Source organism: Chenopodium quinoa, unplaced genomic scaffold (assembly GCF_001683475.1).
Source record: "Chenopodium quinoa cultivar QQ74 unplaced genomic scaffold, ASM168347v1, whole genome shotgun sequence".
Classification (NCBI taxonomy): Eukaryota; Viridiplantae; Streptophyta; class Magnoliopsida; order Caryophyllales; family Amaranthaceae; genus Chenopodium; species Chenopodium quinoa.
Window position 1 is genome coordinate 800,234 of NW_018745291.1, and position 18,544 is coordinate 818,777.

General features: G+C 33.9%; 2 protein-coding genes across 2 annotated transcripts; both read left to right on the forward strand.

Annotated features, from left to right (window-relative positions):
• The first annotated feature begins 2,894 nt into the window (after positions 1-2,894).
• On the forward strand, positions 2,895-10,800 carry LOC110712221 (DDT domain-containing protein DDR4-like). The gene is made up of 11 exons (XM_021890680.1): positions 2,895-4,947; positions 5,030-5,140; positions 6,310-6,396; positions 6,493-6,530; positions 6,624-6,705; positions 6,986-7,092; positions 7,180-7,339; positions 7,441-7,533; positions 7,635-7,755; positions 8,747-8,789; positions 9,643-10,800. The coding sequence occupies exons 1-11, from the start codon at positions 4,816-4,818 to the stop codon at positions 10,397-10,399; spliced, it is 1,731 nt and encodes a 576-aa protein (XP_021746372.1). The 5' UTR covers positions 2,895-4,815; the 3' UTR covers positions 10,400-10,800.
• A 2,089-nt stretch (positions 10,801-12,889) lies between these two features.
• LOC110712179 lies at positions 12,890-18,544 on the forward strand. The gene is made up of 2 exons (XM_021890630.1): positions 12,890-13,374; positions 17,630-18,544. Exons 1-2 carry the CDS (start codon positions 13,182-13,184, stop codon positions 18,268-18,270), a joined length of 834 nt encoding a protein of 277 aa, XP_021746322.1. The 5' UTR covers positions 12,890-13,181; the 3' UTR covers positions 18,271-18,544.

Genomic DNA, 18,544 nt, shown 5'->3' on the forward strand with positions numbered 1-18,544 from the left:
TTATTTTTACCAGTACTTAATTTTTGACAAATTTGCTAATTACAATTGGTAAAAGTATCGATTTTGCGGGTTATAACAATAACTAAGTTAGATATTTTTTATAAGTTAGATATTTGCGGGTTACAATAACGGTTTATTAAAAATTTATAAAAATTATGTACCTTGTACAAAAATATCTGTACTTTTAAAATTTTATTTTCATCAAAATTATGATATAATACCTATTCAACGTCGCGTAATACATATTTCAAGTCTATTTATTAGTCTGCTACTTAAAATTATTTCATTCTTTAAGGATAAATTGATAGGTTGTAGTTGTAATGTAGAAGTTTCTAATATTCAAATTTCAAAATTATTGAATATAATAACTCCACAAAAAAATTAAAAAAAAATTTAAAAAATTAAAAAAAAAAAAAAAGATGACATCATTCTTGTATTTAGGCAGAAAATTTTTTATTATGAGACTTGTGGACAGTGATGACGTCAGCATCGTTTTGTTTTAGTAATAGTTAATAAAATTTTTATTTTTGCAAATTACAACCAAAAAAAGTCACCAAACATCTATTAACCTATACTAAAAACATGTAGACAGTGATGACGTCAGCAACGTTTTGTTTTAATAATAATTAATAGATTTTTTATTTTTCAAATTGCAACCAAAAAAGTCATCAAACATCTATTAACCTATATTAAAAGTAGATCCTTTTGTGACACTTGCCATTACCTTTTATAAAATCTCCGCCTTTTTCGCTTCTCACTCTTTTTCTTTTTTTTTTTTTTTTTTTTTGCAAAATCTTTAAGTAAACTATTTATGCCTTGTGATATTTTCTTTCCACTTTGACAATCATATTCCATATATACTCTAATGAAATATTTCTGAATATCTTTTATATACTTTATATTTTGTAATATTATTGTCAAAAATATTTAATAATCATTTTAACCTAATTTTAAACTACAACCAAAATGTGATGTCATTAATCATTTATTGATATAAAAGATTACCCCGAGTCAATATTAGTTTGGGATCATTTCTTGATATAATGACGTCATATTATGGTAAAAATGGCCGAAAATCAGATTTTAGTTGTAGTTTAAAATGTTCAGGGGTTTTTTTGGTTGTAATTTGCAAAAATAAAAAATGATGGTTATAACCTGCAAAATGTTAATTTTACCGGTTGTAATTGGCAAATTTTCCTTCTATACGAGTATTTTTTTTGGTTTTTCTTTTTTCGAATCTAATCCAGCATTTTTGGATTTATTTTTTTTTTGGGTTTGTGAGGGCCTTGAGGAGGTTGTATTGCCTTTATTTCATAACAATAGGTAATCCTTATTACACAAAACTTTAAGAAAATTATAGGTGAGGACCCAAAAAAAAACGAAAAATTTTGGGAGACAGACGCACTCACTGTGAGTCCGTCGCCATGAACAACACTCACAACACCATTCTCATTCACACACCCAACCTTCTTCTTTGCGTGCTTCAATTTTCCCTTCTCTTCTTTGCCAACGTCGTTTCCGCCGTCAAATTTGAATTATCGGCATCAATGCAGTGGTCGGAATAAGGGATAGCAGATAGAATTACGCCGGAATTGGATTTGAATCCGAATTTAGATTTGTGGGAGAAAAATTGAAGATGATTGCCGAATTCTAGGGTTTTTGATTGGGGGTTGATTGATGATATGACTGTTGTGAGGAATCCACATAGTTTGTGAGGAATTGTGGATTCCTCGATCTTCATTGTTGTAGAAATTAGAAGGTTGAATTGAATGAAATTATGGAGAAGAAGTAATTATAAGAAAGATGAAGAGAGTAATGAAAATGAATAAGCTCGAAAATATTAATGTCAGGTATTAGGTTATTATTGTTTGGTATTAGATTATTATTGTCAGATATTAGAATATTATTGTCATACATATTGGACTAACAGTAAGGCTGGTCTCATACAAAACCTTCTCAAAAACAAAATAATTTCAACATTTGAATTTTCTATAATACTACCTTTGAATCATTAATCGCACTACTCTGTCATATAGCCACTTTCATTTCATAACATACCACTTAATTTAATTAGATCATGTCAATTTAATTAAGATTTCTTGATTTAACGTTAAATCGCAAATAACATTAAATAGAATTTACATTATTTATATCCTAGGCCTTATCTCTCTTTCTATCTTATATATATAATTACGTTTGCGTCAGTTAATATCTTATATTAACAAATTTTGTTAATATCAACTTTTTAAAAAATATAAGAGTGAGGGATAGCTCAAGTGGTTAGAGCTTCCCTCCCGGTTCAGGAGTCTAAACACAAAAAAAAAAAAAAAAACAATTACAGTATTTAACCATTTTCTAAGTGAATCTGTTAGAATATTTATATGTCATCCTGGGGGACCTTCTAGCGAGGCCATTTGGGGCCCGACCCCTGGTAAATTATTATAATTAATTAGTTAATAAACTTAAATAACCTTATTTTACTTATATAATATTGAAATATAGTGATTATTTTAAAGCGAGAGGCAAAATATTCAAATCGCGGCCCCTCTAATATTTTCGGTCAAGATCCGCCACTCATCCATATACTTTTATCAAGTAGTTATACATCCCTACCTTTTTAAAAGTATGAATAAACTCTTATGTATTGTTGAGCTTATTTTGGCCTAAAAATGTTTATTTACGCATTTACCCTTTTTAAAAGTATGAATACACTTTTATGAATAGTGTTGAGACGATTATGTCTTTAAAATGTTTATTTACATATTTGTCTTCATTAATTTTTTTTTTAATTGAACTCTAAAGAATAGCATGTGGACATTTATAACCATAAAAATATACGTATGTATTTTCCCTAATTAACGCTACCAACAATGCCAGACCGAAAGAACTTCCGGACATGGCTATTGCGCACGTTAGCTAGCCTAAAGCAAATGTTTTGTGTTTTTAACTCAATCTTTTTTCCAATTAGGGATAAACGACCCAAATTTAAGAGTTCGCCTTGCACCGAGCCTTAGATTTGTTCACCTCAAATCTGCCTAGGGATTGTCTTAAATGATGGTTCTTAATCTCCCCCTTATGCCCACCCTTCATATAACCAATAAAATGCATTAGCTCCTACTAAAAGTTACTTTTGCAGGTTTTGTACAGCTTTTCAATTTTATTTTTTTTTAGGATTTTTTTGAAAATTACCACCTATAATTGTTGTTATTTTAGCAATTACCACCTATAATATTTTTTTTTTTTTGAATTTTACCACCTACTATTTTTTAAAACATCAAAACTTTCCATTTACTTGGCTCTCAACTCAAATGAGACGTCATGTGGGGCCAACTAACTACCTTCCCACCCTTTTTCCTTCCCTTTCTTTCTTTCTTTCTTTCTTTCTTTCTTTCTTTCTTTCTCACTCGATTTCTCATCCCCCTGTATTGTACTCCTCTCAAAATTGGGGAAAAACTTCAATTTGTGAAATGATTAACCTGAATATGTAATTTAATTTGAAGTTTTCCCCAATTTTCGAAAGGAGTACAAAATAAGGGAATGAGAAATCGAGAGAGAAATAAAGAAAAGGAGGGAAATAGGGTGAGAAGGTAGTTAGTGGACCCCACATGACATCACACTTCAGTTCGGAGCCAAGTAGGTGGGAAGTTTTGATATTTTTAAAAAAGGAAGTGGGTGGTAAAATTATAAAAAAAAAAAAAAAAAAACTGTAGGTGGTAATTCCTAAAACAGCAACTATTGTAGGTAATAAGTATCAAAAAATCCTTTTTTTATTAATACAATCACATGCAAAATGTAGCAATAGTAGTACGGATTACTTGTTTATGTCGTTTTTTTTTTTGTTTTTTTTTTTTGTTTTTTTTTTTTATTTTTATTTTTTTTTTATTTAATGTAGTCATCATATAACTCTTATTTACAAGAGTTGTGTCTTATTTCGAAAACACCAATTGCAATCTCCAAACTAAAAACACTCATTTCTTCCTTCTTAAATTTTCTCCCTCCTTAAGAACCACCTAAGAAACCCCCATTATTGATGCTTTTAGGATTTAAGCTATAATAGCCCGAGAAATCCTCAAAAATATTACGAGGAGGGTAGGTAATAATATTATTATAAAGTGACGTGGAGTAAAGAGAAGATGGGGCGGAGGCAGGAGGGAAAGAGAGATAAATTTGGACAAGCATAACATATATTCCCTCCGTCTCCAATTGTTTGCCCCATAGAAATATTTCATTTTATGAAGTTTTGGGTGAGTGGAATTGATGAGAGAGAAAAGTGGTGGGACCTATAGTATTTTTGTGAGAATAAAGTACTAGTCCCTATGTACATTAATATTATGGAGCAATTTTTAAGGGATGACTTAATAAAAAGGAAATTAGGGCAAACAAAAAGAACAGAGGGAGTATTATTACGTATCCATAAAATTTATTCTTTTTTCCACTCTATCTCAAAGAAAAAAATAAGTCAAGTTATAAAAAAAATCTACATCAACAATTCAATAGATCAACCTACATGGAAAATGGAAATCATCCTTGCCACATTTTTAAAAAAGGACCAAAACCTTTGCTCAAAAAATAACCCTAGTTTTTCAAAATGTTATCCCCCTTATTTATTAAAAACAATCTTGCAGTAGAATTTATTAAGAACAACCCCCTTATTTATATACCCCAGTACCCCACTGCTGTTGCATCTCAAACACTTCCCCCTCAAAATCTCACACTAATTTCATTTGGGCGGGAGAAGAAAACTCTTTCATCTTCCTCTTCCAAATTTCGCCATCTTTCTCTCTCTTCAACCTTCACTTTCTCTCTCCTACAACAATGGCGGACAACAACAACAACAACAATCATGGCGGTAACCCAGACTCGGAGGAATCTGGAGAAGATTCTTCATCACCGCTAAGTAAGCTTCGTCGTCGTTGGGAGCTTGCTTCTGTCCTTAATTTTTTCAGCGTAAGATCTCGCTTTCTTCGTGTTTTTGGTTTTGATTGAGATTTTTTTTGTTTTTTGATTTTGATTTTTTTTGGAATGGAAGGTTTTCGAGCCGTTGATTGGTAAGGAATCGAAAATGTCAGCGGAAGAGATCGAAGATGCTTTGATTAATCCAAATTCTTCACTTACTAAGCTTCATATCGCGCTTCTTAAGGTATAACTTCTGTTTTGGCTTCTTAAATCTCTTACATTTAGCTGAAAATTTAAGCAATTTCTGAAAGTACTTTGTCTGATTTTTGTGGCTTTTTTTAGGGTCTACTCGGGTAGTTGTTTGCTGTGTGTGCGTTTGTGTGTGAGAGCCGGCGGGCGGGTGTGCGGCGTTGATTTTACTTGGAGTAATTGTTATATGAACGTCTATTTGTTTCAATTTTGGTGCAATAATAGTATATTTTGAATGTCTAAGAAAGAATTTTTAGATGAGAATGATTAGAATGTATGCCAGTGTTTTTAATCAATGTCATTATGTCCTGTTCTCGGTCTGTGAATCTTTGGTTTCGTGTTTCCTTGTAAAACTGTCATATGTGTTTCATCTTTGATGGAAGTTGAAATATGAATATAGATGTTTGAAAAATTACATTGTTACTTGGTAGATCAAGTGTAGGGTTTTTTTAGTAGTTGTAATTACTTGCATATGCTTATTTGAACATGGATGATGCCCCTTTCGTTCAGCTTTGTATGTGACATGTATATTGTGATAGCAAATACAGTTTAATTATTCTAGATGTCCTCTCTCAAGGCCCTTTATGAATAAGGTTCCCCGTAAGAGAAAGAAAATGGGAATATGCAGTATATGTTACTCTATGTGAAGTAGTGTTTGTGTAATATTCCAAAGTTAAACAGCAACTTTAAAGCTCAGAACTTCCTTGCAACCAGTTATGTGTTTTGTAGAACTAAATATCATAGCTTATGGTTATTGCATGTGGAAAAAAAAACTGTTTTTGTCAAAATGATTTTGTTATGTAATATTTGATCTGGATTTATAATGCGTTTTCAGTTTTCTTGAAAGGAGTGCGGCTTCTTATTGTCCCCCACCCTCTACACTTGGGATGATCAACTTGAATTCTTTTGTAGCTAAAGCGTAATGGTTAATGTAGAATATATTGCTCTTTTGTAGCTAAATTGTTACTGTTAATCTAGTACATATTCGAGGTTCAATATTGTGATTAACTATGTAGGGTACCAAGCAACTGTATAACTGATCAAGAACTTTGCTTTTTGTAATTTGATTAGACCGGCTGTGATCTTAAAGTGTCATGTCATGCAATTGATTAAACAAACAATTGTCATGATTTTTTTTTATAACATTGCTGTTATATTTTACAGGGGATACGACCTGTTAACAAAAAATTGTCTGAACCTGATTACTGGGTGAAAAGTCTTTGTATAAAGCTAGCTGAATGGTGGCCCTGGGTAGGTTTTCATAAGCCTGCACAGCTTTACTTATATTTTGATGTGGTTGATGAACTTGATTAAATCTTCTATATCTTTCTGGTTTCCTTGGAGTAGGTTGCTGAAGGCGAAGTTCCTCTGGTTGCAGCAAAAGGGTATCATTGTTTGTTCCTTCACTTTGACTCTTACATTGACCAATTTTGTTGTGAGAAAGTTTGATCGCTAAGGTGCTGCATTTTCTTGTGCAGAGAAGAAGTATCCAGATACAAGAAACTTGATCCAACAATGCGGTTGCTGATGTTAAAGGCATTGTGTGAAATCCGAGCATTGGTGATTTTATTTACCTTCCGATTTATTTGAAAATTTTGCTGTATGTGATAGTCCATGATTAAAACATAGTTGCTCAATTATTGCAGTGCTAGTTGATTTCCATTTTTCTTTTCGTGGTTTTTCAGTATCAATGAGTCTGTCTTTTAACTTAAATCTTGTTCAGAGTAATGAATGAATTTTGTTGCTTGTTGAATATGTCTCAGAGTCTCAGACTAAGATTTTTTTTTTTTTTTTTTATGTAATTGAAGCCACTAAATTTTAGTGTTTACTTTGCTTATAGCAAGATGATCTGGCTTCTTTTATCAATGATGCACTCAAGGAAGGGGCACAAATATCTCAATTTCGTAAAGATAAGATTGCTCAAGATAAAAATGGGGTTTCTTACTGGTAATTAATTATCTGTATGTTAACAGTAAAGCAATTCTAAGCATTACGTGGGTTTGATAATTCTACCTTTGATTTTATTACTGATAGGTATGATGGGGATCCAGTTATTGGTCATAGACTGTACATGGAAGTGGACAATGGCATGTTGAAGCAGAAGCATAGGGGTAAAAACTGTGTAGATCTGAAAGAAACCAACTCAGAGTGGGAGATTCTTGCTACCAATCTTGATGAATTTCGTAAAGTCTCTGTGCGTATGATTGGAAGCTAATGACTGTGCTTGTCTTTACAATGAGTCATGCCAGCTGCACTCTGAACGATAATTGACTTTTTTCTTCCTAATTTTTGCAGGAGAGATTTTCTTCTTGCCAAGTTGGAGTTGAGGCAGCAGTGCATGAGACTATTGAAACTGAAGTTATTCCTGTACTTGAAAAATTGCAGAAGGTAAGGAAGTTGCTTTCGCATTCCATATCTTTTTGATTCAACTAGTGATCAGAACTTTTTCTTAGTTTGCGGATGCTTAATTTATTTATGGCCATTTGTAGAAAAAAGAGAGGGATCTGAAGCGACGTCAGAGAGAGGAAGCTTATGTGAGTGGTTGTCACTCCTATGCTGCTGGAGTTACCCGTTCTTGTCGCACACGCAGACCTGTGAAGTATACATTTGGTATGCTGTGAAAACTCCTCTGCTGGAACTGTCATTAGCTGTACATAAGATGTTCATGCTAGGCTGACAACTGGCATTAAAGCTGGTTACTAATACAGATATAGTGTCATGGTTAATGTAATAGATTTTGCCATGCCATCATCATTATAGATCTGAGTATGGAAATCAATAAATATCCTTTCTGTTAATCTCTCTCTTCATATTTGCCCTTTGTTTGGTTAATTGAAATTGGCATAGTAAAGTACTATTACAGTCAAGGCATCACTCATTAGCTGTCATCATTCTCATCTCTGTTTCCTATTCATGGTCTTAAAGTGTTAGGTTTCACTGCTTTGAAATTTGGGATGGTGCTTAAGTAGTTATGCTACTTCATTTAATCTTAAGCAAGTACATGTATGTTGTAATTTCATCAAACAGCTCCTCCACTTCATTTACATTCCTTCAATCAAATGTTTAATGTCCTTGTCAATGTTTTCTCTGATTTACACTATGGTCAATAATTTATGAAGAGAAAGCCAAAGTTGCCTGTATTTTGGGAAATTCCTGAGGGATTGTAGCCATCTAAAATAGTGTCCAGTTCATAGCATCCTTTTTCAGGGTGTTTTCTAGTGTTATGATGAGTAGTCTTTTACGTAAATTAGCAAAGTCTATCCTAGACTGCTTTCTTAGTTTTTTTTTCCTTTTCCTTTTCCAGATATGTGTTTGGCGACTTCACTTTTAAAGAATGTAGATGTGTTAGGTGAATGTAATTTTGAAGAATATAGGTGTTTGTCTGTTTGAAGACTGCCATTTCCAAAGTGCTAGGTTTCTTATTGAATGTCTCCAAAATTTTTTGAGTACTTCCTTTGTTACTGCTGGTGTTCTGTTCTTGCTAGTCTGCCTCCATACGTGCGTTTGTCAAGTCTCCTTTGTCTTGTGGCTGTTTTTTTTCTGTTTTTGTTTTTGTCAAATCAAGATGTATTAATATGTTTCTTGTGTTAATTGTATGCAGATGATTTTGACCGGACAATTGACGAGGCTATAAAAGAGACAAGGTAGGTTTTTTTTTGTTTATTTGTTATTTTGATCAATAAAATTAAAAAATATCTGGTGGATGCTGAGTAAGTTATTCTGTTTGTCCTTTCGTATGATGAAGGCTCTCTTGGTGCGGGCAATTGAGCATTGTGATAATTCCTTTAGCATCAGTATGTAATTCTGCTCTCGTCTTAAATAGTGGAAAAGAATAATTGCATAGACAAAAGGATGTATATTCACCTTGATCTGTGCTACATTTCTTTGCATGCATGTTTGGGTTTGTCTATTTTATTTGCATTTTCAATAAATTTTTGATGGGCTTTAAAATTTGTTTATTGATTAGTTCTACATTTCTTTATGTGCTTTGTTTAAATGTTATTTTCAATAATAATGAATGAGAGAAACACATTTCTGTAATTTGATTGGGTAGTGGTGGCTACTAGTTTATTTACTGGTGCTGCCACTTTTGGCTATTGCTTTTTCTTTGTAATTATTATCTTTGTGTAAAAACTACGGATTTTCAACTTTAATTGACATTTGCACGGCTATGTTTTGAGTATTAATGAACATTATAACATACAAGTTCTAGGCAATCCTGTCACTTATTACCTGGGGTCTTGGGTATTATTTTTGTCCTACTTAATCTTTCCCCAGGAAGTTTTTGTGTATGAATACATATTAATCCCTCCGTCCCTTGTTGTTTGCACCATTTGACCCGAAAAGCTCTCACAAAAAGTGGGCCCATGGTGCAAACAAAAAGGGATTGAGGGAGTAGTATTTAATGATTCTCCATTAGCGATTTGGTCTTTTGATTAATGTGGTCAGCTGGCTGCACTCTCAGTCTAGTGCTTATTCTCTATATTTTTTGTTTAGGAAAGGGAAAGTTAGAAAGGTGGAAAGGAATGACACCATGCATCCCAAACATGGGAAAAGTGGTGATGCTTCTGATGCAGATTTGCAAAATAATGCTCATGCTGACGGATCTCCAGCTTCCACTTCCAAGGACAAGCAAAATGACCGACAGGGTGAAGGGGATTCCAATGATGAGGAAATTGACCAATTGAGTAAAGGTAGTGACATTGACGAGGAAGATGACCAAAAGGGTGAAGGCAGTGAAAATGACGAGGATAACCAACAGGGTGAAGGCAGTGAAAATGATGAGGAGGATAACCAACAGGGTGAAGGCAGTGAAAATGACGAGCAGGATGACCTTCGAAGTGAAGGCGGTGACAAGGGCAAGGATATAAATTGTACTGACATTGCTGGCAAAAGTGATAATGAGGTAGTTAGTGATAGTGAAAGCGATTCAAGTGATTTTGAGCATGAAAATGTCAAGCATGATGGAGCAAAGCATAATAAAGTTCTTTCGCAAGTACAGAAAGACAATGTTGCTACCGGCTTGCAGATGAAAAAGAATTCAGATTGTATTTCTGGTCAGAATCTTCATGAAGGCAGGAATCCAGAAGCTAAGAATCGATATAGGCAGAGGCCTACACTAAACAGTGCCTTGAATTCTTATGTTGTCCCTGATTCAGAAGATGAAAGCTCTCCCGAGAATTCGAGTGGTGATGCATCAGGTGAGGGAGATCCATCTGAGGTTGCTGATTCTGAGGATGAAATTAGCAGCTGAAAACTATGCTGATACACAGAAATAGTTTATTTCTCTGGGTTTTGTATTGAAGAGAAATGTAGATTAAATATGCTTGTAGAGTTGGCATAGGTAAGTTTTTGGCCTTTTGTTAATATATCTAATCTCTAGAAAGTGTCTGTATCCACCAGTGTGGCCTGACTGGCGTGACCATAAGTGGATTCTGGAGCATGTTCACAGCTACTCAAAAATGCTACTGGCTTAAGTAACGTGCTAAGTCGATACATGGCTTCATTTTGGTACTCATGGTGGAATGTATATATCAAGTCCATGTATTCATATTGAACTTTTGAGTACGCGTTTGATGTAACTGCAGAAAAGCAACTGGTTAGGATATCTTGTATAAGCTGAAGTTCATTATCTTTATGAAATGCAATTATTTTATCCACTCGAATAATAGAATATGCTTCAATTATCAATAGTTAAGTCATATCACGAAAATAAGATAACATTTTCCTTTAACTGGGCAGCTCTCTATAAATTGCATCGTGTGGGGGGGGGGGGGTTGATTTTTGCAACTTCCTACAAAGGAGGGATTATGCAATTAAAGAATGTAGGAAGTATTAATTTTGTTTTGTTTCAAATAAAAAAAGAGTGTTAATTTTGTTTAAACAAAGTATTAATTTAGTATGAATGAAGTGAGAATTTATCTTACCATACTCATGTCATAAATTGATGAATTTATTTTCTTTGTGCATTTGGTCAAGTAAAAGATCAAATGGTTTTACTGTAAATCAATGGTACGCTAGTGATCAAATGGTTCTTTAGTATTTGATAGTTGACATTAAGGCAACACAAGAACACTAATGATGGTGTAATTTATTACGTATGCTCCACATAATTAAAAATTTGAAAGTGTCCCATTATTAAATTTAAGGGAAAATTGGTGTACAAGTCAATAAGACATTTATACATGTCATATTTGATTTTAATGATTAGATTTTGTTAGTTATTGTGACAATTGATACATACAAGTATGGAGGCATATTTTGTCCAAAAAAAAAAAGGTATAAAGGTATATAATCTGAAACCATTTTTTAGAGTTATTGAATCATATTAATCTGACATACACATTACACCGTAACGTAAAAGGAGTATGTTACATTACTACCTTCCTTAAAATTCAGTAATATAAATATATGTGGAATATTCTTACAACAAAGAATATTACAGAGTATGACTTAATGTAATTGGCACAACAGTTTCTATAATTTATTACAGAGTATGCAATTATATTCAAAGCTTACAGAAATACGAACTACTACGGAGTATTACACAATTAATATATAAATTAACTTATACGATATTATGGATTACTTAATAACCGATTAATAGGCTATCCACTATCCCTACAATAGAACATAATAAGCTTGACTGTGTAACTTCCCAACCTAATATCCACTATCCCTACAATAGAACATAATAAGCTTGACTGTGTAACTTCCCAACCTAATCCAAATAATAGCTTTTGGGTCTACCTACTGTTTAGCTGTATTCAACAATTACTAAAAAGGAATAAAACGCATAATAGAGAAGTACAAGCGTAACCAATTAATTGGCTACCTTTACAATAAGGGATAAGCTTTAACTATCTAACCCAATCCAAATAATAGCTTTTGAGTCTACCTTTTGTTTATTTGTCTCCCTAGTCCCTACCACTACTATAAATGCATAAAACGCATAAGAGAGACATAAAAGTGGGTGTGAGATTGTGATTTGTAACCTTAAATAATAAGATGTCATATTGTGATTTTTGAGCCAAAACTTGAGTTTACCTCGTCTCTGATGATTATTCTTATATTAATCAAAGTTATCTTTTGATAAGATCATGTTGTATTATTATAATCTTTGATCTAGTCATTATTCTGCTTTGTATCATCCAACATATATTCCAAGTCTTGTTGCAACTATAGGTGGAGTGTTTTACTCAAGAATCTTGTCCTAATGCCTAAACTATAAACAGTAAACACTAAACAGACATTGTCTTGAGATAAAAAAAAAAAATATAAAATAATTAGGGCCTAGTTTTGCATGCATAATCTTGCTTCTTGAAGTGGTACTCACGAGCTTAGATTGTGTTGCATTAATCTATTCGATGTTGTAATTTTTTTCTTCGGAATATTATCCACCATATATTCGAAGTATTGTTGTTAATGTGGGTGGAGCAATTTACTCACGAGTCATGGCCTAATGTCTAAGTGGACATTTACTTGAGATCAAAATAAATTAGATATATCGAGTCTATGTGTGCATGTATAATTTTTTTATTTTTTCATAAAAGTGGTACTCACGAGTCACGAGCTAGTATTTTAGTGTTTATTGACTTGAGATTGAATCCGACTAATCGCACTGCATTTGCTATCTCAAATTTACGAGTTGAGATCAAAATAAATTAAATATATCGAGTCTATGTGTACATGTATAATTTTATTTTTTTTCTTCATAAAAGTGGTACTCACGAGTCACGAGCTAGTGTTTTATTGTTTACCGACTTGAGATTGAATCCGACTAATCGCACTGCATTTGCTCTCTCAATTTTACAAGGGGTAAATTAGGAAGAAAAAAAAAACAAGTCAAGAAGGAAAACAAAAGGAAATTCATTTTCCAATTATTTTCGAACCTCCGAAAATCAACTCGAAAGTGAGAGACATTCATCGTTATCTTCTTCTTCAACAAGTGAAATCTCAGAAAGCTTCTGCAACAATCAATTTCATCCGCCATTGAAGAGGGAGAGACAAAGCTCTAAGATAAGAGATAAAGTGTGATGGCAAGTACTGGAAGAGAAGCAAGACGACGTCGTATTTTACAAGGAGGACAAGATCGTCTAGCTCTCATCACAGGTCGAAAACCTAGTCTCTCATCTGATGCCAATGATTCCGATTCATCTCAACCGTTTGTTCCTCAACAACAGTATCATCAAGATCTCAAATCAGTTCTTCCTTCTGATCAACCTTCAGGTAGTTTCGTCTTAATTTGCTGAAATTTTTTAATTCGTCTTATTTTTTGTAATTGATTATTGTCGGAAATCCAATTGGTTATATTATTCAATTTTGATTTTCTTAGATGATTTAGGGCTTTGAATACTGTATCTATTTGCAATTGAGTTGTGGCATGATGAACTTATTGGATATTTTAGGCGTGAATGAGAAATTGAACTGGACTTGTAATTTGTCTAGTTGTTTTTAGGGTTGATTTTAATTTTTAAATTGACGGTCGGATTTGCATGAAGGGGAATAAATAGGCGAGTTTTATTGGGATTTTATTAGATTATTACTTCGTAGAATTTTTACAGTTCAAATTTGAGCTAGTACGGAGTAGTATATTTGGATAGAGAATTTACACATGGAATATTACTAGTACTATGGGGGATTTTTTCTTTCTTTTTTTTTTTTTTTTTTTTTTTTTCCCCCCGGAAATGTTCATGAAGAATTGGTCTAATTATGGATTTTTAGCAAAGAGAAACAAAAGAAAAAGTTGTAAAAAGTCAATAAAAGATGAGATAGTGGGCACCATGTAGAAGAATAGGGATAGTGGTTGGGGAACTGTTGTACGACCTTGGAGATTAAAAAGACGAAGACATGGAGCTCTTATTGGTATTGTCTCTTGAACTTCATTGGGCGAAGGGAAATCTATTTGGATTGGAAGAAAGATAATTTCCTCCACTTTTGTTATTTGGTGGACCAAAATATAGAGAGGTTATTCATAGTATTTACTAGCAAAGGATAAGGTTTTGGAAAGGGTGATAGATTCATATGAGAGTTTGTGTTTCAGGGTTTATGACATTAGTCCAAGGTGGGGGACATGAGGATGAAATCGTTATTTTCCTTTCGTAACCAGATCACTGAGTGTATGCACATAAGAGGCGGGTGGCTAAACAATTTAATGTGGTGTTGAAGTGTTGTAAATGTATCGTTCGAGTTCATTTTGGCAGCTCTTTTGTTGTGGGTAGTCTTCATAAGAGGCAGGAAAAATAATACTGCATATAGTTTTGTTAGTGGATGAGATTTGTGGATTTGGGATGCTATATGTTTAATCTTCAACTGCTTGAATTTAGATGTAATCTGAATGGGTTGTATGATTTTGAAATGCAAAAGTTGAGCTCATTTTTTTAGGAACTCAGATCCTATTTGGCAATTTTTGAATAGTGCCTAGCTGGTAGTTCATTCCATTAGCTGGTAGTTGATGAATTGAAATGTACTCTGTAGGGATGTATGGGTTTGAAATGCAAATATTGAGCTCAAATAAGTTGGCCTATTTACTTTGGGAATTTGGATCCTCTTTGGCAATTTGTGGGTAGTGGCTAGCTGATAGTTCATTTCATTAGCTTTCAGTTAATTCCTTTAGCCAATTTGACGAGCCAATTTGTTTGTATAAAGATGTTTGGTGAATTTTAATTGATAGCATATAGTCAAATACTATGTAGCTGTTAGCTGCTTGAGTATATTGTAAAAACATTGACATGATTTATTGTTCATTGTTCTTCTGTCAATAAGTTTTGGCAAAGTTAGCTATACTTTTGATTTTAATAATTTACAGCACCCTTAATATAATCCTCTTGTGTGAAAAATAAGGGATATCTTGCAATTAGCTAAACTACCAAACGACATTATTAGTGGACTGACATTTTACTGCAATCCTGCAAAATTTGGCTAAACCTGTCTTTATCAAAATAGGGCCTATATGTTTCAGATCTTAAGGGTACCTTTTCTTCGTTGTTCTTGCACATGTTATTGGATTATGCCGACATCTTCATTGGCATGCTGTTGATGCAGACCGCTGCATGGATCAGTACCATGATTGCAGAGTTTCATGGTTGTTCTCCCTTTACACATGTGTGATAACTTCACCACTCAGGCACTCACTGACTTTTGCTTGATTAATTTGATTCGGGAGTATGTTTGTAGCCTCCTCTTATAAGCTTAAGTCCTTTATGTATCATGTGTGATAACTTCACCACTCAGGCACTCACTGACTTTTGCCTGTTGCCAAAGTCCTTTATGTATCAACAATGAAAAGAGGTATTATGAAGTATGAAGCAGGAGGTATTTTGATGTGGCCAACCAAGACAGATGAGGGAGGTGTAAATAGATGCCTAATTGTATTTTCAGGCTTTATGTTTGAACCAACATTATTAATAGTATCTATTAAAGCAAATCTTTTAGTTTTTGCAAAAAAAATTGAAAATGCATTATATGGCAAGGAATGATTGAAAAATTGAATTGGTAGGGCATCCGGATCCTGTTATGTAGAGTTGAAGGGTTGTATGCTCTTGAGCTCTATGCTTGCATTTGCACCCTACTTGACTCATGGACTGCTAAATGGAGATCGTTTTTGCAAACCAATAAATCCTAATAAAATCAAATCTGAATGTTATGACATGTTAAGAAAAGATCTTATTTGGATTATTATTATTTTTTTTAAAATTTTTTTTATCATTCATGAAGATAAAAAAGTAAGCATCTCTTATGTAATCCCTCTATACCCTATTACAACAGCAAATCAACCTCGAGTCTGTGACATGATTTTCTCCCAAAAGTTCTTTCAATTATTTATAATTATTATTATTAAAAAATTGTGTTACCAATTTAGAAGTGCTAACATCTCAAAACTTGTTATATACTTATAAAGAGATATACAGTTTTTTGATAGTTTGACCTGGAAAGTCAGATTGAAAAATCAGATTGGACTGTTATTGTATAATGGACGGACTGATTGGTAAGATTGGTGAGTGTGGATGACAGGCTTGCAGATGTATGGGGACAGAACAGGCTAATAACAGCACTCTTTAGGGTTAATCTTAGCCGGTATTTGTTCAGGATAGTGGTTGCAAAGTTGGCTGTCAAGTAACCAGATCATTTTGATGCTGATATTTGTCAAGAATACAGCAGCATTTGTGGTTGTTGCTGAATGATACTAAAGTGGTATGAAATGGTTAGCTACTTGCTGTCACTGTGGGATGTGGGCCATTGGTTGTTCAGGAGGATATGGCAATCCTCTCTCTTTCTGGGGGTGATGGGGTGTGTGGACTTTTATAGTTTCATTTGAAAATGAATCCCTAGCCAATGACAGGCTTACCTTTAATGATCCTTTGGGGTTCAATTTTCTTTGGAATGCAGCACACTTTTTTGTTGTCTCTAATTATTTAATTTGGGTGGAGTGACTATTGAGCTCTGAAAGGAACCTACCTTTAGATTGATACTTTTCTGGAAAAAGAAAAATTCTTCTTCAATAATTTCCCTGACCTCTCTTGAATATGGGGTCAGAGGGTGTGAGTGCGTGTTTGAATGTTTGAACAAAGAAGTGGACCTTATACTTGTAATGATGGCTATGGGAAATGAAGTTAAGATTATTCTCTTTTGGAGGCCGAATTTTAGCTAATCAACCTTCTTGATTTATTTTAAGCCAGCATAGAATGCTATTGTATATCTGTAAGTTTACAAGATTCAAGGGGTGTAACACTGTAACGTGTAAGGTACTAAGATGACTGTCGGTCGCTTATCTTGAATCTCTAACAGTAGTCTCTGTGTGTTTATAGTGCCATTGAATTTACAATGGGAGAAGCAAGAGTTCTGTCATAACCCCATAGCTCCTTATGAGTTATGACAACTGTAAATGTTTGCTGTTTTGATTGTTGTCTGGCCTTTTCAATTTTGTTGTGTTGGTTTATACTTCGTATTAATCAGTGGTTTATGTAAAGGATTGTTTTTCCCATAGTCAACTTAGGCTATTTAAAGTACTGGTGAAGACCTTTATAGTTTATGTTTGACTTGTTGAAGAAGCAGGAGCAGAAGAAGGCTAGATTTAATCATGTTACTGTAGCCATTTGGAGCAATATAAAGGCTTGTGAAAACTTTAGTGCACAACTGCACATATTATTAATTTAATATTCTGGTTTAGGTTGAATATAGTGCGACATATATTTAAAATGGACCTGAGAAAGCATAATGATGTCTGTGGCATGTGGTGCCTAGTAACTTTCAAAGTCCTTGTGTTGCCATTATTAGTATCGAGTAGTCCTATGACTAGCATCGCTTGATAAGTAAGGACTAATTGACTTTGTGATTACTGTTTTTGGTGCTCTTCTATTCACTGAAGCTTCTACGATGTTGAATCCTCCAAGGTTCTCTTAATATTTGATAATCTGTCATTATTATGTTGTTATTTATGGTTGAAAGTTCTTATTAACGGGTTGCTCATTGATTGGTTTTGCAGTCTCTCGAACTGATGAAGACAAACCCTCATACTTTATGCACGATCAATCTTCAAACTTCAATCAGGATGATGCATTAGGTGGCCGAGACAAAGAAGAACCCTTGTTAAGAAAATCTGAGCCAGTAACTGAACCCCCAAGAGCAACTGCATCTGAAGATAGCAGCAAAAGAGAAGCTTCTTCCGGAGTTCAGAAAGTGCTTGATGCTGCACTAGGGGTCGCCCAACAGATCCCCATTAGTAATGTAACTTCACAGCAAGTAAATGTGGCTGTAGCAGAGACAGAGCATGATAGATTGTTGTGTTCTCTAACAATAGCAATCTTAGTTGTCCTGTCATCCGCTGGATTTCCAATAGTGGGCAGCAAGGTATTTAGGGGGATCTTATTATTTCGACCACTCTTTCTCGTTTTGATAACCAATATAACACTTGTCATCCGGAGACTACTACCTGATAATCGGAAGAATGTGTTACGAGGTGATAAAGATAGAACGTCACTTTTAGGTGATGGGTATGCTTGGGCTGAAGACGCTGGGAGGGCGTTAGAGCTGGGATTGACTCTAAAGAACCTCTCGGGTTCACTATTCATGGATTGCAGCGTGTATGCTACGATTGTTGTATTTGGCCTTTCTCTGTTTGGCTGAAAGCCACATCTCTAGTTTTTCTAGGCTAAAAATTTTCTCCAACTGTAACGTACTCAACTTTAGTCATGTTAAGCAATTCTTTACTTTAGTAACTTCCATTGCAAATTTCTTGTATGCGCTATAGTTTCTTTCAGCTTTAGATTAAAGTTTTGCAACAAGCGTTGTACACAGCATCTCATCATTGGCTGAAAAACCACATCTATAGGTTTTGTAGGAATTTTTTTTTTTTGCCTAATGTAATATTTATAATATCATAATGTTAAACTCTTCCTCA

Coding starts and splice junctions, on each gene's coding strand:
- LOC110712221 (XM_021890680.1), top strand. CDS start 4,816: ATGGCGGACAACAACAACAACAACAATCATGGCGGTAACCCAGACTCG. Junction 6,706..6,985: donor TGTGTGAAATCCGAGCATTG/GTGATTTTATTT, acceptor CTTTGCTTATAG/CAAGATGATCTGGCTTCTTT. Junction 7,756..8,746: donor ACCTGTGAAGTATACATTTG/GTATGCTGTGAA, acceptor AATTGTATGCAG/ATGATTTTGACCGGACAATT.
- LOC110712179 (XM_021890630.1), top strand. CDS start 13,182: ATGGCAAGTACTGGAAGAGAAGCAAGACGACGTCGTATTTTACAAGGA. Junction 13,375..17,629: donor TCCTTCTGATCAACCTTCAG/GTAGTTTCGTCT, acceptor TTGGTTTTGCAG/TCTCTCGAACTGATGAAGAC.